This window comes from Meyerozyma guilliermondii, genomic scaffold (assembly GCF_000149425.1).
Source record: "Meyerozyma guilliermondii ATCC 6260 scaffold_2 genomic scaffold, whole genome shotgun sequence".
NCBI classification, from domain to species: Eukaryota; Fungi; Ascomycota; class Pichiomycetes; order Serinales; family Debaryomycetaceae; genus Meyerozyma; species Meyerozyma guilliermondii.
The window spans coordinates 830,609-848,669 of NW_001809799.1; the positions used below are offsets into that span (position 1 = coordinate 830,609).

General features: G+C 45.6%; 13 protein-coding genes across 13 annotated transcripts; 5 read left to right on the forward strand and 8 right to left on the reverse strand. All coding sequences in view use genetic code 12, as the record gives it.

The window, feature by feature from the left end:
* Positions 1 to 82: 82 nt before the first annotated feature.
* PGUG_01649 (uncharacterized protein) lies at positions 83 to 421 on the forward strand (the record flags this gene model as incomplete). The annotated part of the gene is made up of 1 exon (XM_001485928.1): positions 83 to 421. One exon carries the CDS (start codon positions 83 to 85, stop codon positions 419 to 421), a length of 339 nt encoding a protein of 112 aa, XP_001485978.1.
* A 102-nt stretch (positions 422 to 523) lies between these two features.
* Positions 524 to 1,855, reverse strand: PGUG_01650 (uncharacterized protein; the record flags this gene model as incomplete). The annotated part of the gene is made up of 1 exon (XM_001485929.1): positions 524 to 1,855. The coding sequence occupies one exon, from the start codon at positions 1,853 to 1,855 to the stop codon at positions 524 to 526; it is 1,332 nt and encodes a 443-aa protein (XP_001485979.2).
* A 223-nt stretch (positions 1,856 to 2,078) lies between these two features.
* Positions 2,079 to 2,783, forward strand: PGUG_01651 (uncharacterized protein; the record flags this gene model as incomplete). The annotated part of the gene is made up of 1 exon (XM_001485930.1): positions 2,079 to 2,783. The coding sequence occupies one exon, from the start codon at positions 2,079 to 2,081 to the stop codon at positions 2,781 to 2,783; it is 705 nt and encodes a 234-aa protein (XP_001485980.2).
* A 186-nt stretch (positions 2,784 to 2,969) lies between these two features.
* Positions 2,970 to 5,150, forward strand: PGUG_01652 (mRNA-binding ubiquitin-specific protease; the record flags this gene model as incomplete). The annotated part of the gene is made up of 1 exon (XM_001485931.1): positions 2,970 to 5,150. The coding sequence occupies one exon, from the start codon at positions 2,970 to 2,972 to the stop codon at positions 5,148 to 5,150; it is 2,181 nt and encodes a 726-aa protein (XP_001485981.2).
* Positions 5,151 to 5,807: 657 nt separating this feature from the next.
* Positions 5,808 to 6,413, reverse strand: PGA48 (Pga48p; the record flags this gene model as incomplete). Its single annotated transcript, XM_001485932.1, has 1 exon — positions 5,808 to 6,413. The coding sequence occupies one exon, from the start codon at positions 6,411 to 6,413 to the stop codon at positions 5,808 to 5,810; it is 606 nt and encodes a 201-aa protein (XP_001485982.1).
* Positions 6,414 to 7,164: 751 nt separating this feature from the next.
* Positions 7,165 to 7,491, reverse strand: PGUG_01654 (YciI family protein; the record flags this gene model as incomplete). The annotated part of the gene is made up of 1 exon (XM_001485933.1): positions 7,165 to 7,491. One exon carries the CDS (start codon positions 7,489 to 7,491, stop codon positions 7,165 to 7,167), a length of 327 nt encoding a protein of 108 aa, XP_001485983.2.
* A 285-nt stretch (positions 7,492 to 7,776) lies between these two features.
* Positions 7,777 to 8,796, forward strand: PGUG_01655 (aldo/keto reductase; the record flags this gene model as incomplete). The annotated part of the gene is made up of 1 exon (XM_001485934.1): positions 7,777 to 8,796. One exon carries the CDS (start codon positions 7,777 to 7,779, stop codon positions 8,794 to 8,796), a length of 1,020 nt encoding a protein of 339 aa, XP_001485984.2.
* Positions 8,797 to 9,353: 557 nt separating this feature from the next.
* On the reverse strand, positions 9,354 to 11,603 carry PGUG_01656 (ribonuclease P/MRP protein subunit; the record flags this gene model as incomplete). Its single annotated transcript, XM_001485935.1, has 1 exon — positions 9,354 to 11,603. The coding sequence occupies one exon, from the start codon at positions 11,601 to 11,603 to the stop codon at positions 9,354 to 9,356; it is 2,250 nt and encodes a 749-aa protein (XP_001485985.2).
* A 173-nt stretch (positions 11,604 to 11,776) lies between these two features.
* Positions 11,777 to 12,448, reverse strand: SSU72 (RNA polymerase II subunit A C-terminal domain phosphatase; the record flags this gene model as incomplete). Its single annotated transcript, XM_001485936.1, has 1 exon — positions 11,777 to 12,448. The coding sequence occupies one exon, from the start codon at positions 12,446 to 12,448 to the stop codon at positions 11,777 to 11,779; it is 672 nt and encodes a 223-aa protein (XP_001485986.2).
* Positions 12,449 to 12,852: 404 nt separating this feature from the next.
* Positions 12,853 to 14,061, reverse strand: PGUG_01658 (cysteine protease; the record flags this gene model as incomplete). Its single annotated transcript, XM_001485938.1, has 1 exon — positions 12,853 to 14,061. The coding sequence occupies one exon, from the start codon at positions 14,059 to 14,061 to the stop codon at positions 12,853 to 12,855; it is 1,209 nt and encodes a 402-aa protein (XP_001485988.2).
* PGUG_01659 (uncharacterized protein) lies at positions 13,998 to 16,433 on the forward strand (the record flags this gene model as incomplete). Its single annotated transcript, XM_001485937.1, has 1 exon — positions 13,998 to 16,433. One exon carries the CDS (start codon positions 13,998 to 14,000, stop codon positions 16,431 to 16,433), a length of 2,436 nt encoding a protein of 811 aa, XP_001485987.2.
* Positions 16,434 to 16,468: 35 nt separating this feature from the next.
* On the reverse strand, positions 16,469 to 17,191 carry PGUG_01660 (C2H2-type zinc finger protein; the record flags this gene model as incomplete). Its single annotated transcript, XM_001485939.1, has 1 exon — positions 16,469 to 17,191. The coding sequence occupies one exon, from the start codon at positions 17,189 to 17,191 to the stop codon at positions 16,469 to 16,471; it is 723 nt and encodes a 240-aa protein (XP_001485989.2).
* PGUG_01661 (uncharacterized protein) lies at positions 17,184 to 18,032 on the reverse strand (the record flags this gene model as incomplete). Its single annotated transcript, XM_001485940.1, has 1 exon — positions 17,184 to 18,032. One exon carries the CDS (start codon positions 18,030 to 18,032, stop codon positions 17,184 to 17,186), a length of 849 nt encoding a protein of 282 aa, XP_001485990.2.
* Positions 18,033 to 18,061: the final 29 nt, after the last annotated feature.

The window sequence follows — 18,061 nt, forward strand, 5'->3', positions numbered from 1 at the left end:
TTCCTGCATATGGCCCCTCTAGGTTCGCGTCCTGCATGCAACCGGGGCATTCACCAATGATTTCTGTCGGTTTCTCATCAACATGCCTACCACTGCTGGACTTGTTGTCAGCACCTTTCTAGGCTTGACCGCCAGGCGGCTCCAGGTGCTCATTGTGGGCAAGGAGTACGCCCGTTCTTGGAACAGAATTCCTGGTTATGTATACTCTGTTGGATTATTCGTTGGAGGTTATGCTGTGGCCGACAATTTAATTGACAATAATAGACAATTGTTGCAAAGAAGACTTGCTGTTTTGCGAGAGCAGCGGGCACAAAAGGAAGCCTTCCACGAGTTTGACGAAACCGCAGACCATAGATGGACCGCTGACAAGCGTGGACGGTTTTTCCATTTGTTGGATAAGTATGGAGCTGGATACAAATAAATGCATGAGTTATTTGCGAAGTAGCAGGCAAAAGCCAGGAAGTAGTAAGCAGCAAGCAGTAGCAGAAACAGGAAGCAGGCTAGACAGAAGTAGTGTAGGGTTCTAGCTGAGACTGAGGTCGTCGCTTTCACCGTCTTCGCTGAGTTCACCGTCTTCACTGTCTTCACTCTCTTCACCATCTTCACTGTCTTCATCTTCACTATTCTCTTCTCCATCCTCCTCCTTTTTTTCATTGTCGCTGTCGCTTTCCACTCCCGCCTGGTACGTTCCGTCCTCTTCTTCATCGTCACTATCTGGTGCTTCCGCATCCTCAGCATCTGTTTCTGCTTTCACATTAGGGTCTGCCTTTTGTTTCTCGCGAAGCGCTTCGTTGAACGAATCGTCGTTTATGCCCTGTCTCTTGACGAAATCATCAAGAATTTGAAAATAAGCCTGATCCAACATCAGAAACTCAATGGTTTCTTCGCCGTCTGGTCGGGTATCGTTGTGAACCGTGACCAGCACGTTGAATGTGAGACGAGTGATGTTGCTGTAGGAGATACGCTTGACCGAATTCGCTCTAAAAAGCAAAATTGGTTTGCGGAACCCAAAAATTATCGTTCCTGGCTGGTCTTGGGTTCCACCCAAAAGCACTAGTGCCCCATCTTTGGAGCCTCTATAGGCCTGAACGATCACCACGTCGTTGACCGAGGTTCCGTTGGTGGATAATGCCAACGCTGTGTCTTTATTGAGGGTCAATTTGTTTTTTGAGCCAGTGGAAAATGGCAAGTAGTTCAAAAGGCGGATGCCGCAAAGCTGAAATTGACGAACGAGAAAATCCACAAGTGCCTCGTTTATGGGTCTTATTCCCTCGGCATCGTCCTCTTCCGACTCAGAATCGAGCTCGGATTCGGCACTGGCGGGCACTTTTCCTTCGGCCACAAGTTGTTTTTTCACCGCATCAAAATTCAACTGGCAAACGATGGGGTCGCCATGAGCAAGCCACACAAGCAAAAGCACGGTATCTTTCTTCAGGGACACCGTGGAGTTTCCTAGGATCGGTAAGAGCGAGCAGAACACGATGTCTTGGCCCAAATTCATCAAGGAAAATTCCGGCTGCAACTGGTTGTTGACAAGCAGAAGTGCTGGGACAGGACCCTGAGGACCCAATGCTAAATGGAAAGCAAATCCAAGTCTTTTTCGAAACGGCGACTGGCACGAGATGTTGGAGAGATGAAATATGATGTCGGCTTGTGTTAATGGTGGCGGCAACTGTGGTGGGGCAGAAGTTTGTTGACGTTTTTTGCGAGGAGGATCTGGGATTTTTTGTTTTTGGGGGCTATTGGAAGCATATTCAAATAGTTTATCGAGGGTAGGAGCCGCTTGGGGAACGGCAGATATGAGGGCTGCTACTTCATCTTGGAGTGGAGGGGGAAGGGTGTGGAGCCACTGCATCGAGAGTAGTGAGGTAGTGAAATAGCGAGACAGTGAGAAATAGTGAATAGCGAGACAGTGAGAAATAGCGAGAAAAAAAGATTAGCGAGAGCAAAGATAAACAACAGAGGCGCGAATAAAGGTGAATAAGGAAACGAAGAGAAGAAGAGAAAAGAGAAGAAGAAATCGAAAGAATACTGGTTCTAGCAAAACTACCTAATTTGATAGGAGCTAGTGACCAATAATGAATGGGTACACGTTGCGCGACGTTCTCAGTCTCGTTGATGGATTGATAGTGCGCGAGGAGTGCGAAGACGGTGGGAGCGAGAAAGAAAATGAGAAAAATGAAGAGAGTGAGACAAATAAAGCAAATGGAAACGGGAGCGATATAGAAAATGAAGAAAGAGAAAATGAAGTAAAAGAAGATGAGACAGAAAATGAAGGGGATAGAGGATATGGAACCAAGAGTCTCAATGGCGAAATTCGAATTAACGAAACCAATGCCACTATACTAGGGCTTGCGCTTGGGTCGACATTCACAACTGCGATGGAATTGGTGGGAAACCAAGCGGTGGCTGTTGTGTTGTTTGCAACGGGGGAGATCACTGCGACCGCTAATTCTGCAACCCTGACTGCGAAATCCTCCGCGAATTCTGCTAACCTCTCCCTAACCGCCGCCGCATATCTTGCCCACCTCGAGACAGACTACACCAACAATCGCTATCCCATTTGTGTTGGTGTTCCCGCCCTCACAGTAAACGACAAACACTGCACCCACGTCGTCGACCTCACAGCATGGTACTGTACCTGTTACACCCCCTATTGTGCCCACCTCGTCGCAGCCGCTATCGCCGTTCGCAACCGTCTCGTGAGCGCGCGCCACCGCACCTGCCCATCGCTACCGTTGGGCCCAATCACTGGCGCACTTAACGACATTTTATTTTCCTGACGTAAGCACCCGTCCCGAACCCATCCACCCGCGCACCAAAATTTTCAACAATTTTTGCTCCGCTGCCGTTACTGATCCCAGCGGAACTGTCCCGCGTCTTCGCCCGTGTACAACAAGCGCACCCAGCGCCCTGCATTATTTTTTCTCCACCATCGTCATATTGTATTTTAACCCCATAATAACCCCATGGCTAATCCCGGCCTGAACCGATTCCGAGGCGACGCCGCTTCATTTTCCCCGAGCCAACAGCCGGCAATGCACCATATGCTGCAACAGCAGCAGCAGCAGCAGGCTCACATGTACGCCCACTACATGTACGCAGCAGCTCCTCAAATGGTGCCGAATTACTATATGAACCCATATATGATGCCCAATATGCCATACGATTTTTCTCAGTATCAAGGTACATATCCATATCCAGCACCACAGCCACAGCCTTATGGAGCCCCACCGTTTTCCCCGACTTTTTCCCCGGCAAATCCATACAATGTGGCACCTAGACATAAGGTGAAACTGTCAAAAGCTGCATACGCACAGAAGGCTGCCGACCCTAATGCCAACTTCCAGCCCAGCGCCGCCACCGTGATGGCTCTCCAGCAAAAAGCGGGAGCTGAGAGAGAGAAGGAAGAGAATGAAGAGAATGGTAAGGAGAATGGAGAGAATGGAAAAAGTGAGAATGGTCAACTTGACCAAAATGATCAAAATGAAATTGGCCAAAATGGCCAAAATACCCAGCCAAAAAACGTCCCCTCGCAATACCCCATACTATTTAACTGCACCCAAGCCGACTTGTCGCTGGACCACCGCCGGCCACTTTCCACCAACCAGCTGCGCCGCTTATCGCATTTTCTCCAGTCAAAACCCGGTCCCATCTACATAAACCACGACCCTATCACCATCTTCAATCATAATGACGATACCCGTACTCGCAGCAAGGAAAATTCCGCCAAGTCGGACGTGGACCTGAAAACGAAAGACAAGCTTGCTGGTAACTGGGCGTCGGTATTGTTGCAAAGTGCACCCAAGAAAAAGCGTTCCGTACCCGCCTCTACGTCCTCCTCGCAACAACCCTCAACAACCACTACAACATCAAATGCCTCTATTCACCCATCACCTGCTCCACCGGCTGCTGCTTCTCCAGAACCAATTGGCTCGCTTGTGCTCCGCATAATGTACCAGCATGTAACGGTAGCACCGTTCAAAATCCGAGTCAAAGGGCTCACGAATACCGGCAACATTTGCTATATGAATGCGGTGCTTCAGGTGCTCCTCTACTGTGAGCCTTTCAACCGCATGTTAAAGGCTATCGAGACAAAGACGGCAGCGAGTTTAGGCAAATCTGACACTCCTCTTTTGGACGCTACCATCAAGTTCTTTGAAGACATGAGTGAGCCTCTGAAAAAAGCATTGTCTCCGGACGACTTCTACATGCGGTTGATTGCCCACGACAAGTTCTCTCACTTGAAATGGGGCCAACAGGAAGATGCTGAAGAATTTCTCAATCTTTTTTTGGATGGTCTTCGCGAAGAATTTATAGCTGTTGTGCGAGGCTTGACACCAGAACAGGTTAATAGAGTTCTCGAGCATGGAGGAGATGAAACATATCGCCAAAACGTCAAGGCGGCAGTCAATATGATTCAGAAGAAAAAAGACGACAATGATGAAGGGTGGAATGAAGTTGCTGGTACCAAGAAAGCTTCCGCCAAGCGCACCGTCCAAGTCGAACCATCGCCAATCTCGATGATTTTTGGTGGCCAGTTCCGGTCGGTTTTACAAGTTCCCAAGAGTAAAGAAGCACAGTCTATCACATTGGATCCATTTCTGTGCGTTCCTCTCGATATTTCTGATGATAGCATCACCACCATCGAAGATGCTTTTGTCAGGTTTGGAGAGACTGAAGAATTGGCATTCAAAGAGGTGGTTGCAAAGAAACAAACCTTTATCGATCAACTTCCTCCTATCCTACTCATCCAGTTAAAACGATTCCTGTACCAGCTAGGAGAAAATGCTGGAGGCATTGAAAAATTGAAAAAGAAAGTTGCATATTCTCATACCCTCACTTTACCCAACGAGTGTCTTTCGCCGGCTCTCAGAAAGCACGCTGGAGCGGGCTCCAAGACATACCGGTTGCTGGCGGTGGTATACCATCATGGAGTTGGGGCCGAAGGAGGACATTATACTTGTGATGTGTTGAGAAAGCTGTCGTTATACGATCACGAGCACGAGTCGGAAGGTAAGATGGTGGATGCTGAGTGGATACGGATTGACGATACTCATATTGAAGTTGTTGAGAGAGATGAGGTGTTGGAAGGAAGTGAAGATAGTACCAAAAACGCATATATCTTGATGTACCAGCGAAGTTCATAGTCATATAGAGTATATCGAGAGGAGGAGATGACGAAGGTGAATCCTAAGTAGAAAAGTACTCAAATTCTTTACGAATTGGAACCTATGGTAGATCTTAAATCAGTACTATATATGGAAAAGTTAGTAGCACTGCAGAAATTAGATATTAGTAGCTATTGGAGAAAAACGAAGGTTTCAAAAATAGAATTTCGAGAGAAAGTCAAACTGATGTGAGTCAAAGAGAGTAAAAATTGAAATTAATATGGAAATCAAAATGAATCAGTCACCTTCATATAGTCAGAAGAATTCCTATAAGTAAAGAGAACGTGAAGATTAGTCATTGTGACATGAAATCAAAATTAGTCAGCTAAACGAGGATCTCGTCTAACAAAGAACTTCAAAAACCAGTACCAGTAGTCAAAGATAATTGTAGAGAATTGAGCTTGTCGAGCTGTCACAAGAATCTTAGTCTGCCAAGCGAGCCAAGCCTCATGCACACGGGCTAACTTTACGAGCGAGATCTTGAAGCTAAAGTCTAAGTCAAGATCAGGATTGTATTGAATTAGCACAGAGTTGATATGGGAGTAATGCAACAGTAACATTATGGTAGTTGTTGTCTCGTATCGATTTCGATACCTACAGTTTTTCGTCATATCTATATTAATCGTGCTAATTAATCTAGAAAAGAGCAGCAGCAACGGCAGCGACACCAGCAATGGCACCAGCAGCAACCTTACCGGCGCCATTCTCAGCAGTGGAGACGGCAGCGACAGTAGAAGAAGCTGGGGCAGCGCTAGATTCACCAGAAGCAGTCACGTAGGTGGTTGGGATGGTACAAGGACCGGTGATGGTCAAAGTGGTGGCCTCAGTCACAGTGATGGTCTTGTTGTTGACAACAAAAGCAGTGGACTCTGGGCAGTAAGTGGTGAAGTCAGTGACGACAACATCAGTGGTAACAGTGACGTTACCAGCAGCAACGTAAGAAGCAAGAGCAGCAGGAACAATAACCTTAGAAAATTGCATAGCGAATGTGAGTGTTAAAGAAAAAAAAATGCGAATGGCGATGACGAGATTTTTATAGTAAAAATGTTTGCAACCAGTGGCGGCTACCACCTGACTAATTTTTGTTATGGTCGTGCCGAATGCGGCAACCGTGGCGCTATATTGGCTGCATGGGCCGTCTCCTTTCCTGCAGATGCCTGGTTGTCCCGTCGGTGATTGCCAAACGCGAACAAATCCGTCCAAATACGGACACAAATCCCGCCACTCGCCGCACATGGCCATTTTACTAAAAATTTTCTGTGTCAAAATTTCACGCAATTCTCCGCATGCGCCTCACGTAGCCAGCCGAGCAGGGGTTCTAAAATTAGTGTCGGTTGCGGCAAAAGTGCATAAGGGGAGATACGAGAAGAGGGGAGATTAAGAGAAGAGACTAAAAGTATATGAAAACGATTTTCAAGTTTCATGTTTTGTGGGTCTAATTCGCTGAACTAAACATTATTTTTTGGCGTATTTTGCGATTTTGACAAATTTGTGAATTCGGCAAATTTTTCAAGTTTTGCGAGAATTCAGATATTCGCGATTTCTCGATTTTGTAAGATTGCTTATTTACGTGAAGAGTGAGTGTGTTACGAATGACAGTAATATCGGTATGAGTGCTCCTGATCCTGAAAATAATCCATAAGGCCCGGGCTTGCACCGACGGTGAATCTCTATGCCCCTTTAACTTGTACCATAGCTATTTTTGCAAACCGAGAGCCAGCTACTTTCTGACCTTGCAATTAGCCAATTGACTATGAGCTTCTTTTCTGCGAATTCTGCTACGTGATATGAATGAAAAGGACAGAAATGACAGAAAATGACAAGATACGACAAATAATGTTATGAAAGTGACAGAAAAGTGTTATGAAAGTGACGGAAAAGTGACATGATCGTGACTGAGCTCTAGCCATTCTACTAATTTTCCAATATCTACCATCTGATCCATTTACTTTTGCATTTATTGCTTCTGCTACTCAAGCTACTTTATTTCAGCTTATTCACCTGTCTTTGCATCCCGGCTCACCACCGTGTACGGGTATATTATTGCATTGTCAACGTCCCAAATCCCCTCCTTGTAAAAGATGTCTTGCTTCAAAAACTCCACTACTTCTTGGCGGCTGTTTGCCCTAAGATTATAACTGGATCCAACAAACTTGGTTTTGTTGGTGTCGGCGAAAATTGGTCCTACATTAGTCACAACTCCCAGTTCCACCAATTGAGGTATTCTGGCCAAATGCTGACTACGGTACAAGAGGCGGTTAACATTGGGACGATCGTAAACAACCACGAGCCATTCTGTAAGTGGAATCTTTTTCAACATTGATAAGTATTAGCTGGAATTGAGAATGAGATATGGGGTTGGCACGACGATTACAGCCTTCCCAGTTTTGAAGTTTTCCACTGTTTATCGCCATTGAGCCAACTAAAGAGAAGTTAAGGACATTGATATCAAGGACTTTGTGGTGGGTTACTAATAGCCTGGATTTGGCATCCTCAATTTTTCAATCCTCGGAGACCGCGGAGATAAAGGTTGCAAGCTCTTGCACCCTGCTGGACCATATAAACTGAACTCCTCCCAACTCTTCTTCAAACTTCATCTCATCGAATGAGAGTTACCAACAATTCAATTTCTCGTCTTGGAGCCTCTGGGCTTCGTATCAATCATGCTGTGGTTGGTACCATGCTTCTTGGAAAAGTGGGCTATGAAAATTACAACGGAGTTTCTGACGAAGCCGAGTCAATTGCCATTTTGAAGCAGTGCTATGATGCTGGGTTGCGTACGTTTGATACTGCTGATATTTACTCGGCCGGAAACAGTGAAAGGGTCATTGGAGAGTTTTTGAAGCAGCACAATATTCCCAGAGAAGATGTGGTTATTATGACCAAATGCTACTTTAGATTGGCTGATCGTCAAGGCGATAGCGGCAAGTTGCAGTTTAACGACAAAGGCTTATCCAGAAAGCACATTTTGGACGCCGTGAAAGACTCAGTTGCAAGATTGGGTACCTACATTGACTTGCTCCAAATTCACAGATACGACCCCGATGTTCCAGATGAGGAAATCATGCGTGCTTTGAACGATGTTGTTGAAAGTGGTCAAGTCAGATACTTGGGTGCTTCGTCCATGAAATTGTACCAGTTTATTCAGTTGCAACACACCGCTGAAAAACACGGCTGGCACAAGTTTGTATCGATGCAGAGCATGTACAATTTGATCTACCGTGAAGATGAACGTGAGCTCAATGAATACTGTAACAAGACTGGTGTTGGTTTGATTCCATGGTCCCCCAATGCCAGAGGTTTACTTGCGGTTCCTTCCGACTCTGAAAAGACAAAAGAGAAACTCAAGAATACTATTGCAAACTCCTTTTTGGGAATCGATATGGAGCACGATAAGGTGATTATTGACCGAGTAGAAGAGATCAGCAACAAGATTGGCTGTACCATGGTTGAAGTAGCATGTGCGTGGTTAATTGCTAAAGGAACACACCCAATAATAGGTGTTACTCTGAGAGATGCCATTGAGCCTATGGTCAAATTGACTGAGATCAAGCTCACCGAGGAACAGGTGAAGTATCTCGAGGAGCCATATCGTACCAAGGCTCCAGCTTGGGTTCCTCGGTGAACGATATAGAACAATTGATTAAAAAAAATCTAGCTTGTATGCGAGCTTGAATGTACTCACAAGGCCGTGTTTTGGAATTAACGGTACGTTAACTCTGCTCAAAGTCGCCTAAACCAAAGGCGAATAGCATTCGATTCAGATACGCTTAGCTAGTTTGATCTTCAATAAAGGATTGTCCTTCATATTCAGGCTAGACGAAATGGTAGCAAAGTAACCAACTACACCCTCAATTCTCACTAATAATTGTATATACTCTTCTCCTTATTCTTTCCACTCCATCGTTAACTTTATTCGAAATCTACCGCCTGGCAGGCACCAAATAAAATCACCGACAAAGTCGAGTTGACGAAATCAAAAATTAAAAGACCCACACTTCCAAGCGGAAGTTGGCACTTTCCATGCAGCGCTGTGCAATGCAAACATAGAAAAGTGGTTCCAGAGCTTCTTGATCCTCTGTAACATCTCGAGGTAAGTATGAAGATTTTTTTGAGAACACCGCGCTTTTATAGTGGGCGGTCGTGCCCGCGCACATAATGCTTTTCGCAGCCATTTTACTTTTATTTAGTTTTACTCCATATCGCCAACCTAGTCAATGTTTCTCCACTATTGCGAACCAAAACATATTTATCCTTGTGGTCCGCCGAGATACATCCAATACCAGTGCAATTGCCAAGTTTCAAGTTGTATGCTCCACTTGTCACAAAACCAATGAGCTCTTTGAGGTCGGGTTTATCGGCACAAGTGCCATTTCTATAAGCGTTTAGAAGAGACCTCGGAACCCTGTAGATTCTGGCATGGTCAGAAATGGTACCTTTGTTAATCAATTCAAGTTTGATTTGGTGGACGGGAAGTGGAGGAAATATGGGCTCCACCTTATAAGTACCGGCTGCAAATTGTTGATGAAATGAGTTGTTTTTGTCAAAAAGCTCAATGAGTACCTTGTTGTGATCTTGACTAAGACGAGAGTCCTCAATTGCCAAAAAAAGATCATTCATTGAGTGGATTTCCCTCGCTGTGAATGCATCGAAAAGTCCATATGCTACTCCATCCAGTACGCTTGGATGCAATTTGGTACCAAATATGATTTTTTGTAAGAAGAACCAGTCGCACCCAAAGGGGTCAACGGTGTTCTCAAACTGGCGGTAGTCTTTCCGTTTTGATTGTGGAAGCTTATCGTGAACAGATTTGGAAACTGTCAGTCGAACGAGGTTCTCAGACCATCCTTGGGCTAAAAATGGATAATCAGTGGGAAACGTGGGATGTCCCCTTTCGTAGTTTATTTGGTGTAACTGCTTGGCACCACCAACATGAACCTCTGGAACCAGAACTAGCTTGATCCAGAGTGGTAGGATCCAGAACCATGGACAAATTACGCACCAAGTAGTCGCAGTTTTGGTGACGAAAATGGGAATCGAGGGCAGGCTGTCAATGACAAACTTGGCTATGGAGTTGGCGAGAGGAGATGTGCGCTGGAATTGGTCCGATAGCTGCTTGGTTGTGTGTTGGTTTTTGTATGAATTATTTCGAAGTTCGGAACTCAACAAGGCAGCGGCATGGGGAGCATCAGTGGTTGAGGTTGCGTCGGAACTGGACATGGAAATGATAAGATCTGGAAGCGACGGTTGAGGTTCACTCACGGGAGGCCGTCTGGAGTGTTTCCAGAACCGTGGGTCCTTCATGCCAAGAACAAATGTAGTTCCCACGGGAACAGAATCGCAGTTATATCTGGAAATTTGCAACCATTTTGTCGATGAAGGACCATTTTCAACATGAACCACCCTACTGAGACACGACAAGGCACGAGGACCTGCCAATTCCAAACTTCCGAGAGCATAGCGACAGTCGTAAATTGTATCTGAGTTCAGTTGGACAAATTCAAAGACTTCAGTGAAAACGGCAGGATGCACTCTTATCATGACAGACGATTCAAAGCACCACACCAAGCCTTTGGTAACCTTGTGTGGAGCATAGATCCAGCCATGGTATGTCTTTTGAGAAGGTTCCCCAATTCTATTGGTGAGTTTGGCTACTAAAGCCTGGACGTTGCTGGATTTTGCAACCATGGTTCCATAGTACAGTGTTTCGTGAGCAATGGCTCCTGTACGAGCTGCTCTGTTCGTGGCTCGGTAGCACTTTTGGGTTGGGCGCTGAGGGATCTGGAACCCCCATTGCTTTATCATATGGAATCGTTTGGCGTGCCAAATATGAGTCGGAGTCCAAACGAAGCGGAGTTGTCGTTTGGCATAGCGGCGACCAGGAGGAGGACTGGCGAGTTTGTTTTCACCAACTATGTCGCAAGAGCCCATATCATTGTTCAAGATAGGTTTTGAGTCCGAACTTGACTCTTTCCTGATATCTTCAATTTGCTTGGAGAGACTCTTTATTCGTTCTCGCACAGTTCCCGAGCCCTCAGACGGCAATTGACGGAGCATACGAAGCTTGGCAGCAAGCTTTAACAACTTTCGAGACATTTTCAACCGGTACAACTTCCGGCCTCGTACTCCAGGTTTGGTGGCAGATGGGCCCGAAGCGCCGGCCAGCGACTGGTGCATTTCTCTCAATGCCCGGTTTCGGAGTCTTTTAGGGATCCGCTTGACATTGTGGGACGCTGCTCTTCGTCTGAGTGTTCTGGGAAGACTCTGGAAAACTCTGGTGGACGAGGCGTACTTGGAATTGAGCTGAGCTTGTTCCATCGACTTGATTTCAAACTCACGAGATGCCACGAATTCCGGTACTGAAAGCACCCCATCTTTCAACGATGGGTCGGCATTCTCGCTGCGAATGACTCTCGCTGATTTGGGCGGCATCGATGGAAAAGATGAAAATGAGATCAGTGAGTCTGGAGATGAAAAGTTCGCGATGAGAATAAAGATGGTGAGAATACAATGATAAGAATACAAATGATAAGAATACACACTATATTAAGATGATAAGATACAATTTATTATGCAATGCTAGGCTATGCCGTCTACTTGGTGCTCTAATAGTACGCTACACCATACAATGTCTGCAAGTGGGTGTGTTCTCGCTGCCATTCGGTCAAAATTCGCATCATGTTGTCTTCCAATAGTAACTCCGATTCGTCTTCAAAACTGCCGTTTTTCCGCTTTTCCTTGGCTCTCTCCTTGAACTCGTGGATCATCGTCACTAACTTGACGATCCCCTTGGCTCCTATGAATGCATTTTCGTTGTCATCTTTGATGTCCACGTTAACCACATGAACCACCTGCTTGACTTCTGTGTCCGCGTCTTCCTTGTTCACGAGTCTATACATTAAGTCGTCAATCACAGAGTCAAAACAACGCTCCTCACACGTTATAACCAAGTCAAACTTACCAGCATAAGCATTGGCGTGCCATTTCTCTGGAGCTCGTTTTACATGTCGATTACGATTTAACATATGAATCAACCCGTTGGACTCGTACATCTTGTGGGCTTCCTGGCTCATCAAGTCGTTGTATATATCTTCGTACGGAGTTCCAAACTCGTATACGTTCGGTCTGTCGATCAGAGGACCTGGAAGTCGAACGGCAGATCCAGTGCCAAACGACTTTACATCATACCCAGCATCTTTTAATTGTTTGTGTGACTCCATGGACCGGTTATTATTGGAGGCACAGACTGTGCATATCTTAAGGCTGTCGATGGCCATGTTGGGAGGGAAGTGAATGTGAGGATTGAGAGTGAATTGTTCGCGCAGAATTTCGAAGCTGCGAATGCTGCGAATTCAGAAATGGATGCGAAATGGACTGAGATAGAAAATAGAGAATAGGCAGTAGTATGGGTAGAATAATGAATTACGAGACCAAAAGGTAGATCTATATATATTTGGTATCTACGAGTTATAGAATCCCAGCTTCGTTTGGGAAAAATGTTCCACCTTATGACCTAGAGAGCCGTAGACATTATCGATAAGTATAAGCAATGCTTTTATCTTACTGTCTTCCCTTCAAGCCCAGAGAGCAGCCATTCCATACCTTTCTGCCTTTAATATTTTTTGGAAAGCCAATACCCACTCTTCATGCTCTTCTCGAGCTCTGATTACATGCCCGCATGCTAATCCACGATCACCATCGACGACTCGCTGTCGAAATCAGCCTCCGCACCTGCCGTCGCAGACCGGTTGTTTTGGCCCAAATCAATAAAATCTTCTCTTTCCACCTCGACGTAATCGTTGTAATTTCGAGCCTCGTGGAAATGGATGATTTTGTTGCCAGTAGTGCGTCTTTTAAGATCTGTGTAGTCTTCATTATTCTTCAAAACGATTCCTGCCATCATAGATGGGTCCATGTCGCTTATATCTAGCTTCTGATACAGACTGGAATGGTAAGACCCAACACCAGCGCTGACATTCTGTGGGTAATGAGGATCCAAGTACAACAACGATGTGCCCTGATAGCCAAAGAAGTATAGGCTTGAGGATGGTTTTCCCCCGGCTATGCCAGCAGACTGTGGTACCTCCAAAAGCTGGAGCAAGCTGGAATGGTACACATTATTGACATGGTCTATGCCTAGACGGAGAGGAAGAAGAAGAAGAACGGGAAAGGTCTGGATCTGGTCATCGTAGATATCACCGCTCTCGCACACAAGCACCGAAAGTGGCACGTTTGTCGAGGAATTTCGTGCTTCACAGAGCCGTTTAATGGACAAAGAAGCAGCACTGGGACCAAACCATTGGCCAGGTCGTACTCTAAGCGGCAGATCTGACGCTACTTTCACAAAATTATGGAGCGAGAACGCCGCTGAGCTCGTGTCAGCAAACAATTCCACATCGACCTCATAGCCCGCTCGGTCTATGGCGTTCGCAAGCACACTTTGCGACGTTCGAATCATACATCCCCATCCCACATCGGTGGTAAAATTGTCATTGTCCACCAAACTGTGGATATTGGCAAACGTATTGCCCACATTCTTATTAAAGATCATCGACTGGACAAAACTAAGTGGCAGAGGTCCATCTTCATGTTTTTTGATAGGTTCGAACCCCAGTCTATACGACATCCAGTACCGTTTTTTCACTTGTTTTTGTACCTCCAGGTCTCCTTCTCGATCCCGGTCTCCTTCTCGGTACGTATGACCCAAAATAACCACCGGTTCGGCCGTAATTGATTCCAGCAGCAGCCTTGTGAGCAGCAGCCAAAACTGACTGAGTCGGTGCAGCGGCTCCGAGTTCATTTTATTGTCACTGATGTGGTCCTGAGATGTTGCTGGAAGCTCCTGGGATGTTTTCGTCGTTTCAAACTGGTTTTTCGTGTCCCAGGTCATCCTCTTTGTATCGCCACGGTCTGGTCTTGTGGTGCACACAGAATACTAACGTGGGGCCAGCAGGTGCACCGGTGCGACTGCGATCCGATAAGGCTGCTGTGATGAGCGCGCGGCGATTTTGTATGGCTCGTGGGAACAGAAGAAATGGGTCCCGTCGTGGTCTGGGAACCACAGGCTCGTCTGGATCATCCAGGGGTCGCAACAACAAGAATAGAGGGCGTGGAGGTTCAAGTAGTACCTCCAGGAGAGCCGCAAATGGAGGTAAGCGTGCAGGAGCTGGAAAATTCAACGCTCCGGAGCTCATGGATTTGGATTTTGGAGCCATAGACGATGTTAATATGGGCACTGGGTCGATGAGAAGTCTCTCCAAGAGACCTGGGCGCAACACTATGATGCAGGAGGCTTTTTTGACATCAAAACATACAGATAGATTCGTTGGTGAGCCGTTGCGAAAACGGCCCATCGAGTTCATCAAGGCGAAGGAAGTGTACGACCCACGTGCTATTCTTGAGAAGGTGATAAACAAGGATGAAGCGAATGATGCGGACGAAGCAACGGATATTACTGTTAGTTTGCGCGAGACTACGATTGCGGAGCAAAACGAAGACAACGTCAATTTGGATCATGATGAGAATGAGAAAGAGAATGAGAAGGAGGATGTGGAGGACCAAAAACCAGTCGAAAAAGATGAGGAGTCGAAGGATAATCTTGAAGGTTTAAGAGAAGCCATCGAAAATGATGAAAAAGTCAAAAGCGCAAAGATTGACGACGAGACTCTCGAGCAACCAACTATAGAGATGGAAGACAGCGACAATGAAGACGACTCTCAAAGCGATAGCGAAGGCTTTTTTATCGACACCTCGGCGCAACCTACCAACTCACCACCCGCCTATGTTCCCCCCAATGACATCGGTCCCAACATCGACTACGACCCAGTATTGACTATTGGGAACGTTCAGTTACACACAAGCGGTGCTGGCAACGATATTACCGCATCGGTCAGATCTTCTACACATCACGATGAGTTAGATCTGCTTGATGAGTTCAGTGATTCAGAGTCCGACGAAGACGCATATGCTGACTATATTCGTCAATTGAACGAACAGGATCTGTCAGAAGAACTTTCCCTGTCAGACTCAGAAAATGAGAGTGCTTCGACTGACGCTAATGTGTCTTCGACTAATTCTCCCCAAATAGTAGAGTACGGTTTTCTTTCCGAGGACTATGAGTTTGATGTGTCTCAAATATCGGTGACAAATGTCCGGTTTGGTATCAAGAACCAATTTTACTCGAGATGTTTGGAGTTGACTGGCTCAGTAGATGACTACATGTGGGTTGATGAGGACGATTTAATCGATTTTGTGACTCTGAAAGGAGTCAAGGAGCATCGCTTGGAAAGCTTCTTAAGCTATATTACCAACGGAATGATCAACAAAACCGAAAACGACGAAGAGGAAGAGCAAGAAGTGTACGTTTCATCAGATTCAGAAAGCGACCGCGAGATTTACGGAGGAACCGCTCCCGAAATCGAAGAAGATGATGATGGTATTGCGGATTTAGTGGCATTTTCGAAATCACTGACAAAGTTCAGAGACACAATAGACACTTCTGCTGTTGGCACGACGGGCAAAGGATCGAGAAAACAGCTCGATTTGGAGCGTTTTGCTCAATATGAACTTGACGATGATATCATTGATTCGCTTCAGCAACAGTACAAGATCCGCCGTGAGTCCAAGAAAAGCAAGAAACAACAGCATCAGGACGAATTGATGGAAGAGGGTCTTAACAAGTACAATCTTCTTTTGAAGTACCCCTACACATTACACATAAAGGACATTAAAGACGAGTTTGAATCTTTTCTTCATAACCCAGCGAGAGACGACCTTTCGTTTCCTCCATTGGATCCTCATGGAAACAAAACTTTGACCAAGATGGCCAAATGCTATAATTGTAAATCAGCAACCCAAGGAAAAGGTATTCGAAGGTATATTCGAGTTTCCAAGTACAAACGTACTTTCAAGTATCTTCCCGATTATGGTCATATCAATGCCATTTTGAGACAGCGTCCGGTGTTTAATCGAGTCGATCAAAAGCGACCCAAAGAGGAATATATAGCCACCGATGGAAACGCCACGAAAGATCGTATTCGACAAAGAAACAAGTCAGGACACAACGCTTATATACCCGAGGGACATATTGTCGGTGGAATGGCACCAGAAATTGACCACACGAATGTTGGTCGACAACTTTTGGAAAAGCTTGGTTGGGTCAAAGGTGAAGGATTGGGAGCTCATGGCAATAAGGGAATCAGTGAGCCACTTGTGGCTACCGTCAAAAAATCTAAAACGGGGTTGGGTCAAACGAGGTATTAGACAAAAAGATTTATAGAATGCATTACTATTATTCTCTACTTACGCTTCTTGTTCTTCTTTCTCTTTGGAGGAGCAAGGGCATGTCCAGTGGAATTAACATGCTGGAATAGCTTATTTCGAGAGGGAAACGACTCATTACAAACCGTGCACACTTCCAGTGAAGAGTTGGAAGAAGTTTGGGTAGTTATCTTTTTTTCCTTCTTCTTTTTTTTCGGCTTTGTTCCCCAGTCGTCGTCGCTATCAAAGTTGACTTTGAGACCATTTTCAACAGATTGGGCCAACTTAGCAAGATCTGTGTCTATATCACTGTCGACTTCATTGTCCACTTCATAGTCCGGCTTATTATTGTCAACCGAATCAAATTCTTTCAGATCTCCAGCTTCTTTCAGATCTTCTTTCAGATCTTCTTTCTCTTCGTCCTCGCTCGCTGTGGTAAACTCGTCACTTTCTTGGCTGGTTTCTCCGTCCATTTTATCGATTCCAAGCTCTATACCCTCCTTTCTCATGCTCCACTTAAGTCGTTTCACCGCCTTTTTATGCTTGTTAGACAGCTCGTGCATCTCAAACTGCCGCTTTGTTTTAAACTGCTTGTTGCAAACGACGCAATCGTAATAGTCGTCATCTTCGGGAGGAGCAAATTCATCAAACTCGCTATCAGAACTCGACCTAAAGTCCTCTTCAAGAATTCTCTCCACTTCTTCGAGTTCGTCCAAGTCAAGTTTCTGCCAGTCTTGAACGTCAAACTTGGCCTTAGCCATTTCTCGTAATTCTCGGGTTTCTTTGTTCTTTGACCTGGCGCTCGAGCTCTTCCTGATGCTTTTTCTTACGCTGTTTTTCAAACTCACTTATTCCACTTTTGACCCGCGGATCTCTCTTTTTAATGAACTGAACGTAGCTCCGAACAGTCTCGTTGTACTCTTTTCGTGCACTGTCACGGATCTTTTTATTCTCTTTTTCCATAAGTCTTTTAGTTCTGCGATCGGGTGCTGAAGAGTACCGATAACTATCTTTCCACGCAAATGACTTGACGGTCTGGAAACTGCTCCATTCCGTGTAGAAGCGTCTTACTTGGGTGGTATAGTCAGATGCACTGTTTCCAAATCGAGGAAATTTGAGCATAGACGAATCGATAACGTTGACGTTTGGAGCATCGTCCTTGAAAAGTTCGTATTCTTTCAAACCTTGCAGTCGAGCATGACGAATCTCCTCGGCCGCAAGCCGCTCAAATAACCGTTCGGTGACGTTATAGAAGCCGGATAATGAATCATCTATAATGGTGTACAATGCTGGGTTGAAATATCTCATAAGTTCCTCTACAGAAATGCTGGGGATGGATGGTATTGCCTCGTCCTCGGTACCATAGTCGTCGTCGTCTCGAAGGATCTGATTCTTATGCGAATCGTACCATGACCGTTCTTGGGGATCGGATAATACTTCATAGGCCGCTCGCACCAATGCAAATCTTTGTGTTGCACCCTCTATATCGTCTGGGTTTTTATCTGGATGGAGCTGAAGAGCCTTCTTACGGTACGCTCGCTTCAAATCGGCGTCCGTAGCAGTTTCGGAAACCCCTAGAAGTTCATAGTAACCGGTCTTCATCGCCCTCTAGCTATTCAAGATACTGGTGA